Raw genomic sequence first — 9,432 nt, forward strand, 5'->3', positions numbered from 1 at the left:
GTGGTTCGATTTCTTTTAACAACAAGTCCTTCTTTTTCGGTAGAATTTTTGTTATCATCGTCCGATAAAAAAATCATCACGCAAAAAAACTCTGAGTCCGATGTTTTATTTTTATTTTATTTGAAAGAAAGAGATTAAATGGAGTTGGGCAGCTAAGATGATGTCGTAGTCTTCCCACTTCTTGAAAAAATCCAATCCTGAGAACTCACCAAGAACAATGGGTTTTATTTCTGATCAAGGATCTGCAAAATGATTCCGATCGTCTGCTTCAGGATGTCGTGGGTCCAGTTTGATACGTGACTTGCAGATCGGGTTGTGTGGGAGTTGGCGCTGAGAGATTTTGAAGAGCAATTACCTTTTTTTTCTTTAAACTGCCACGAAGAAAAGAAAGAAACCGTCCCTGTTCGTTTCTTTAACTCAATTAAAAAATGGCGGCGAGTCTGCAAGAAATATGCTGCTAGCATACTAGTCTACGCGTATGCTACATCGTAGAAGTATGAATTCAGCTTTAAAGAGAAAAACTACTTTCTAACTTCAAAGTTTACATTGATGGTCTAAACAAGTGTGACAAGACGCTACACGGTCCAAAGTGATCCAATACCAGAACAACACGTGATCTTCTGTGTAAATGGCCATAATGGCAGCGGTGGGATTCGAACCCACGCCTCCAGAGAGACTGGAGCCTAAATCCAGCGCCTTAGACCGCTCGGCCACGCTACCGTACACGTCCTGCGATATAACGTCTGACTGTATATATCGCGTCTCACCTGCAGCAGCTCCTCCCGTGTGAGCCCGGTGTCCAGCTGCAGCCACTCGAGCCTCTGCTCGTGGAGTCCCCTGAACTCGCTCAGGAGCCGCTTCACGTCGCTCGTCCCGGTCGCAGGACTCCGGGGGGCTGGTGCCTCTCCACGGGGGAGGTTCGAACCATCACCCCGCTGTCCCCACCGGGCTTCCCCTGACTCTGGCTCGTGGCTCATGCTTGCACACAAGTCCCCGACATTAAAGTCCCTGCAGCTGGCCTGTCCACGCTAACAGGCTAACGGGCTAACGCTGTGTACCACTGCTCTCTGGTTTGAACCTCTGCTCTGTGCTTCATTATTGGACTGCAGCCTGTACACGGCGGGTTTCTGCCATTTTAAGTGCGTGCATGACGTGAACTGTGTTGTTTTCTGTGAGTTGCCGTGACTCCACCTGCTGCTCGGTCTCCATGAGCCGTTTCTACAACAGACTGTCAACGTGTTTTCTCCCCGGAGTTCATTCCTGGACTTTGCCGCTGCGTTCGCACTAAGCGATCCCATTGGTCGATCTGCTCCACGGGCCTCGTAATCGTGACGTTAAGGCGCACCATTGGTCACTCTTCCATGGGAGGCGGGGTTTGTGTTTGACAACCCGGAAGTGCTGTTTTGTTGTCGTTGCATCCAAGGAGAGCTGGTGTGTCTCTGCCTTCTTCTGGAGAGAAATGGGTAAATATATACGAGCTGTGTTGTTTTAAAAGCAGCCAAGGTCTGTATTAATTCATTTAATAACCCCTGTATTCACACAGGAAGCCGAGAAGCGACACGTCTGCTTCGTTTGAACGATTCAAAGACTTGTGTTCGCCTCCTCGCTCGTGTGTTTACTTTCTACTTCCATTTTACTCCCGTCTTTCTACACACGTGCATCTAAAATCAACTGGATTATTGTGTGTGTGTGTGTGTGTGTGTGTGTGTGTGTGTGTGTGTGTGTGTGTGTGTGTGTGTGTGTGTGTGTGTGTGTGTGTGTGTGTGTGTGTGTGTGTGTGTGTGTGTGTGTGTGGCTTAAACGACCCACTGCTGTGAGTTTTAAATATATATATTTATATATATTTACCAGCTGCTGCTCTGATGGCAAAGCTGTGACTGTGTGTGTTTCCCCTCTTAAAGTGTGTTCTCCTCCCTTGCACATTCTTCCATTATTCCCCTAAATAATCAGCGCCACAGATCAAAAGAACCTCCTGCACCGAGATTCAAGGCGAAGTTGATCTCATTGATTTCCAAGTGACGACTCACCTCACTTCTTTCATCCCAATCATCACTGCTCTCCTCTTATCAGCCTCCCGGTTATATCGCTCTCTTCCAGTGGCATTGACTGCGCTGCCCTCACGTACTCCACCGAAAACCTAATCCCCCGCTGTGATTATCGCATAATGCTCTTGCCTTATTATCAAAATGGAGCAGATTTGGGTTTTGTTGTTGTTAAAGACTGATTGGCACGAGCTGGAGGGGGGAATAAACCAAGAGACAATGCATTATGAAGAGAACGTGGAGCGTCTGATTGCACCAAATTGAAGTATAGTTGTGTGCTTCTGAAGCTAAACACTTAGTGTAATGAGTTTTTTGTTTTTTTTAAGGGGAGTCATAGAAGTTACACTGAGCTGTGATCTTACTCAGGGGTCATAGGGTCATTTTATACAGTTTCCACATGAAGGCGGGTGATGAAGGCAGCAGGGTTATCTGTAAACTTGGAAACAATTCCACCATAGGGCTATAAGTAATGGTTTTATGTTTTCTGGCTTACGGTGTCAAAGGTATTCAATTTGAAATATTAAGAAACATATAAATTTATATTTTGTATAATTAATTATCCAATGTGTCATCACATTATTTTCAGTGTCACATTATTTTCTCACTTAGTTTCCTTTTCATTTTAGTACTACTTGCCAGCTTAATAAAGTAACACAATGATAGGAACTGGTAGACATATACACAAGGTAGGAACACCCACACTGCAAATTAATTGTGATAATTCAGTTCTCTCTGGTATAACAGTATCTTTTTTTTCCATGTTTGCATTGTAGCAAAACATTAACAGAGGGTTACTCATTTCTTTGTTACAGGAAATCAACGCATTGAACTTCCAAATGTAAATCAAACAAAACACGTCATGTCATTGTGGCTGCACAGCAACAGTCCAGTTAACCAAACCGATTTAGATTTAGAGATACACATAAAAGAGGAAGTAATACAAAATTAGCATTTTGGGATTTGACCATCAGAGCAAATTCTTAAAATCCTCCATCGTGCAGTGGCCTCCACATTCTCAGAAACTTTACAGTAGACCATAAAAAGCAGCTGCCAGTTTAGAAGTTTTGTCACTTCTGAATACATTTGAATTGCTGCACAGATTAAAAAACAGACAAAATGTTCCCTCTTTTATTAACAACTACGTTATTCATGCATAAAGAAAAGCAAAGAGATGTGCTGATCAAATATTCCTCAGGATAACACATTTTATTTGCATGAGGTGAGGCCCCAGCGCTTCTTCATTGACTCCTAAGAAAGACACAACTTCGGTTCTCTCATTTATTAGTTCCGCCGTTTCTTCTACATTCATTGTGCCTCTCTGCCCTCTAAATGTTTCATGACTTTTTAAGTTGTTTTTTTGCAAACCCCAGTAGTTATTACTCATACAGCCTTAGCATAGTCAACCTTCATACTCGTGAAATCAATTAATTCTCTTAAATAATTTACCTTCTGAGAAAACCAGATTAAGCAGAGCACATTTTCTTCCTGTGTCAGATGTGCTGCTGTAACGGATGTGTATTTTTGTGTGTGTTCAGGCATTAACTTGGCCCTTACTCCATGGCTTGGAGGAGTCTTTGGTGATTAGAGAGAGAGGAGAGCCTTGATAACGCATTAGTGTGTGACACACACACAGACACACACACACACACACATACACGCACACACTGCCTGAAGACCCCTCTGTGCATTTGCACACATTCATTTTTCATGAAACAGACTTATAACAATTAGTCTGGTTACCGCCTGGGTAATCTTAGCGTCCCTGTAATGCCTGTGGTTCTGCTGTATGACATCACTGTCTTAAAAGTTCTAAATCTGACATTCTCATCCGTTTTCATAGTGAGGACATTAGCAGGCCTTGGCTAATAGGCTCGCGCTCGTTCCAGGCGAAAGAAGGGCAATAAAGTGAGGGGGCGGGAGAGAGAGGGGGGGAAATGAGACTGGACTGCTCAGAGAAATAAGCTCTATCCACCACGGCTTTTACACAAATTAATTTACATGAGCATGAGAAGAAAATGTAAAGTTGTAATTCAGCATGCTTTGCCAATGCATTGCCTATTTCTCGCTGCAAGCATCATAGAAAGCCAAGTGAACGTTTATGCATTATTTCTGAAAATATATTATGCTAACAACCGTAGCTAAGTGCTCAGGAATTTGTGCACTACACCGCGCCAGGAGCTATATCGAGACGTTTGGCCACACCGTTTCCAACTGGAGAGGAATGATAGCCCTGTGAGCGGCTTCAGAGCATTTGTCTGCGGCAGAGAAAGCTAAACGCAATCCCCCCGAGATACTCCACCTTTCCTGCATCCCCCAGTCTTTAGTCCCCTGCCCTAAACAGCCTCATCCCATCCCTAGACACCAAAGCCAAGGTCAAGAAAAAAAAAGTGCAGTCTTCCTCTGTCTACAGGCTTTTCCCTGGGTGCCCGCACCTCAGTATGGCTGAGACGTGTCTGCTTCAGGAACGTTCCCTCCTCCTTTATTGTGACCGTCAGTCTGAAGGTCAGCTCCTAGGGAGAGGTTTGCGCTTATCTGTTTTTCCCCTCCCTCGTTTTTTCCCCCCCTCTCCTCAGCTCTCTTTGCCCCCAGTTCCTTTTCTCCACTGTGTCAGTAGACAGTAGCTCGGAGCTCCCAGCTGGGGTTGTTCACGACACGTTGTCTGAAGCGTCAGTCTTCTTTTTCTGTCTCTCCGTCGATCCATCTTCCTGTTGGGTAGCTGTCATTACAGCCCGTTGTCTAGTTTCCAGAGGACCAGGCGCAGCTGGAAGGCTTCAGTCTGATGCTCTGTGCACTCTCGTTGCCTCATCTCTCCCTCCTCACACTGGTCATGGCCCCCAAATGCCTTGAAGCAATGTTACACTGTGTTCCCTGTTAGATTGTTGCTGCTGCTGCTGTTGTTGTTGTTGTTGTTGTACTCTGTAAGCTACGGCAGTCAGCCTTGAGTCAGTTTGCTATCTTTGTCTGAACAAGATGCACGGGCTAAAGAAACAAGGGGAGAGAGGGAGAGAGAGAAAACACTCATCTGACCTGAATCATAATTCCCTTTAATATTCCATGGAAGAGGTTTTTGTAAAGCCTTCTCCGCAGCTCTGTCAGAAAAAGCGACACCTCAGACTTTTTAGGTGATTTTTCGATTGATCTCCAGTGAACTCTTCTAACTTGCCTCCTGCCTCTGTTAGTCGTCAGCTGCCGACTCGCCAAGAGAGGGCATTTTGTCTCCGGGTCGGTCGGCAGGCTGACCCACAGGAGAGTTATGAAGTTGATATATCACATCAACTGTGTCTGTGTGTGTGTGTGTGTGAGTGCATGTGTGTGTGAATACATCAGAGGAGGCGCCCGTCTGCTCGTATCTCTGTATACTTTTTGTGTGCAAATGCCGTGCTGGCTGCCCTCTAACACACACCGTGTCGGTACTCTGTAAACACCGGCATTGACTGTGACTTTTGACTATTACATAAGAAACATGGATTTCCAGCTGTCCACGGTAAAAGCCCTGTAAATTCAAATGCTTAATTTTTATAGGCAGCCCGGCATTGACTGAAGTGTCTGCTTGTTATATATTTGCCAAGTGCTGCAAGTCTGAAGGGAAGCTGTCAATAGCAATCCCAGCTATTGATATGGCAGTGGGCAGGAGATGTTACTTGGCCCCCGACTCCGGCATCCCTCTGATCCCTCTACATCATAATTACATTAATATTGACAGACCCTTGACAATAGTCACATTACTATTGATAGGTGGCTGTCAATACCGTGTTTGCCCAAATAAAACATATTCATTCATAACTTGTAAACTGCTCGATAAAAGGCTTTGAAAAGAATATTGGACCCGGTCGGGTTCACTTTCCCCGAGAGGGCTGCTGCTGTGACTGGGATTTCCACCACCTGCGTGTGTGTGCGCATCAGTGTGTGTGTGTGTGTGTATAACTATGGACTGATAGATTAACTTAGCTCCGTATTAGAGCTCTGCATAGATCAAGGCTACACTTGACATACATACAGTCACACACACACACACACATAAACGCTCAAAGGCATATAATCTGCACATATTCTTCCATCAAGGAAAAAACTTTTAGATTACGCTAAACAAATGGAGCCTGTTTGTTGGTGAGCGTACACATGCGGTCTACCTCCGTCTTATTTGAAAAAGAAAAAAAATCCAAACTCTACCTCCATCACAGGCGAGGTTCTAGTCACTAAACATGGCAGCATTTCAAATGCAGCTCAATGAATTTGTCACACCTGCTTACTTCCGAGTGAATTCACCCTTTTTTTCATTCATTTGCTAATTCTAACTTATTTGGACGGCGCTCTATTGAAACATCATGAATGCACAGATGGTTCCGCGCACCGCAGTAAACCCGGGCATTGCCGCCATATATATTAGAATGTTATTTTTTTTTTTCTACCTCCTCGAGATATGTCTAAAGTGACCATCATCTCGCTTTCAGTCCAAACTGCCATATTTACCGAGCTGAAATCTCCTTTAAAGCCTCGTGACAAATCCTGTTCAGCGAGACACACAAGCCACTGTCAGGAAGGGGGCCTCTCTGTGGCCCTAGTGCTCTGTCTCTCCCCTGTGTTAGTTAGTCTTCCACTCCTTAAAGCGTTTCATTTGAGGAAAAGGCCAGATAAAACCGGGGGGAACTGTGAGCAGTCGAGGCGCTGTGGTCCCGCCGTCACAATGGCGAGATCCCATATGGAGGCGACTCTGGGGGGGAAGAAAATTGTTCCACATTTGGCAGATGTTTACGGTGTACCAGAGACTGTGCCGTTAGCCTAATCCCTAGTGATGTGATTTGTACACACACCCCTATCTCCAGAGGGAGCAGGCACCAGGAGCCCCTGGGCTTCGCCTCCTCTGTGGGTGTGTGTGTGTGTATGTGTGTGTGTGTGTCTGTGGGTGTGTGTGTGTGTGTGTTTATAAACCAGAGAGAGCAGTCTAAGACCCCCTGCTCCTCTGCATTGCGCCGCTCAAAGGTTGCATTAAGGACGGGTTTTACATGTGAAAAGTGATTTCCGTTCCTATGTATAGAGAAAAGAGCCTTCCTAACAGGATGGGCCTCACCCCGAGGGGCCTCATTCCTCCCAACAACCGAGCTGTCCTCTTAATAGTTCTGCCCCCGTGTTTATTTTGTTCATAACTTCAATAGACCGGGTATGGCTTTACTTATATTTTAAGTTATTTAGTAAGGTCATCAGACATTTTTGTATTTTACTATTGGCAGTTTTCGAGAAAATGCTTTGTCTCTGTTCTCGATATATAAACTGGAAAATTACAGTCACCTGAAAAAAAACCTCTTGTCCTGTATTTTTCCAGCAGGTTTGGAAAACGGGGACAACCAGGAGAGGACAGCTGGAAGCTCTGCTCCAGAAACTGATGCCGAGCCGCAGACCCCGGTGCTGCGCATCACTCAGCTGGATGCCCTCGAGCTCGACTCTGCCCTCGAGCAGCTGGTATGGAGCCAGTTCTCCCAGTGCTTCCAGAACTGCCGCCCCGGCCTGCTCACGCCTCTGGAGCCTGAGCTGAGGGCACTGCTCCATCTGCTCGTGTGGAGGTTCACACTCTACTCCAGCAGCACCACCGTGGGCCAGTCTTTACTCAGCCTGCACTACCACAGCACTCTGTCCTCCTCTCCCCGTTACAGTCCTCTGTCCAGCCGGCAGAAGTTGGGTCTGGCCCTGTTCACCGCCGGCCCCCGCTGGCTCCAGGACCGTTCCCATAGCCTGCTGCTGGGTTTGGGTTTGACTTCAGGAGGGACTGGAGGAGACAGTGGTTTCCTCCAACGGGGTCTCCGTACTTGCCTGGCACTTGTTTCTAGCATTGCCCAGCTCGCAGGTCTCCTCAACTTCCTTGTGTTCCTGAGGAAAGGTCGCCATCCCGTCCTGGCTGAACGGATCACGGGAGCTCAGGCGGTTTTCAGCAAGGCCAGTGTGCACCGGGACATAGACTACCAGTACATGAACCGGGAGCTGATGTGGCACGGCTTCGCTGAGTTCCTCATCTTCCTGCTGCCGCTGATCAATACGGGGAAACTGAAGGCAAAGGTGTCTTCACTGGTTTTCGGGGGAGAAAGGGCCACTGGGGAGGGAGGGAAAGAAGAGCAAGGGGTGTGGAAGGAGTGTGGCCTGTGCGGAGAGTGGCCCACGATGCCTCACACTGTGGGTTGCCGACATGTCTTCTGCTACTACTGCATCAAAAGCCACAGCATTGCAGACGCTTGCCTCACCTGTCCCAAATGTGGTGCAGATGCAGGGCAACCGGAGCCGGTCAGGATGGAGGAGGAGGTGATTGACAGGCGATGATACGGAGAAGAGTTTATTTTAGAAATTGCACCGACGTGAAACTGAAATAAAATAGTGTTTTTTTTAATCCCATAGCTGTCCAAACTGAATTCAATTCTCAATTGCCTATTGCAGAATAATCTTAAAATCTAAGTGTTAACAATATTGTGGTTCATTTATCACTGGACAGAACTATATTAACAACATGAATAAAACAGATTTTGCGGCGCCTGATCTATGAGCAGCCCTCAGATTGACAAGGTCGTGGATGAGTTTATGACTGGACTTCAGTCTTTATGATGTCTGTGCCTTCCTGAACACACATCGACCTGCTATGTTTAATGCATGCGTGCATATATTGACAATCCTCTGGCCCTTCTGTTTCTCCAGCCGGACTTTGGACAGAACTATTTGTCTTTGCTGCACTGGACAGACTACAGAGAACCACACAGAGCATATATTTGATGAGCGAACGTGTTGATTTATGCTCCAAATTGGCTCTGTGAGAGTGTGTGTGTGTGTGTGTTTGTTGAAATGGGAATATTTGTTCTGATGAAAAATGCAGAAAGTCAGCTGAATAAATAATGGGAGGAATTTCTGATGCCTCTCATCATCGCCAAATTAGCATTTGTTGTGTATTTTGTGCCTAAATTGTATTTCAACATCATTAAAATTGATAGAGTGCCACCTCTTGGGTGTTTGTTTAGTTAAGTGAAGGGGAGAAAGATGAGGGAAAGTTATAACAATCAGCACACTTCTCTCTCGACAGGCCCGGTCGTTCTAACTCCCATTATCCGTTTTCACAGCACCCCAACATGCTCAAGATCAAGGGGGCAGCCGGGGGCTTGGATTGACTCACACACACATACACACATGCACCGACTTGACAGCCAGCCTCTCGTTTCCCTTGGCCTTTCTCTCTTTTGCTGCCTTTCCATCTCTCTCCCTCTGTAATCTCCAGGGCCCTCGCCCCTATAAGACTGTAGTAAACTGTACCAAAACCCTGGCAGTCGTCTCCTTCCTCGCAGGCGAATTACTCTCTAATCCCTGTAATGAGTCCAAAGATGCTTATTTATGCTGGAGTTAACCTCCACCAGTGAGCCCA

General features: G+C 46.2%; 1 protein-coding gene and 1 non-coding gene across 2 annotated transcripts; one reads left to right on the forward strand and one right to left on the reverse strand.

The window, feature by feature from the left end:
• Window positions 1-638: 638 nt before the first annotated feature.
• Window positions 639-720, reverse strand: trnal-uag (transfer RNA leucine (anticodon UAG)). Its single transcript has one exon. It is a non-coding gene; the product is annotated as a tRNA-Leu (tRNA).
• A 654-nt stretch (window positions 721-1,374) lies between these two features.
• pex2 (peroxisomal biogenesis factor 2) lies at window positions 1,375-8,948 on the forward strand. Its single transcript, XM_053412454.1, has 2 exons — window positions 1,375-1,463; window positions 7,363-8,948. The coding sequence occupies exons 1-2, from the start codon at window positions 1,460-1,462 to the stop codon at window positions 8,346-8,348; spliced, it is 990 nt and encodes a 329-aa protein (XP_053268429.1). The 5' UTR covers window positions 1,375-1,459; the 3' UTR covers window positions 8,349-8,948.
• Window positions 8,949-9,432: the final 484 nt, after the last annotated feature.

The sequence above is a fragment of the Pleuronectes platessa genome, chromosome 20 (assembly GCF_947347685.1).
Source record: "Pleuronectes platessa chromosome 20, fPlePla1.1, whole genome shotgun sequence".
NCBI classification, from domain to species: domain Eukaryota; kingdom Metazoa; phylum Chordata; class Actinopteri; order Pleuronectiformes; family Pleuronectidae; genus Pleuronectes; species Pleuronectes platessa.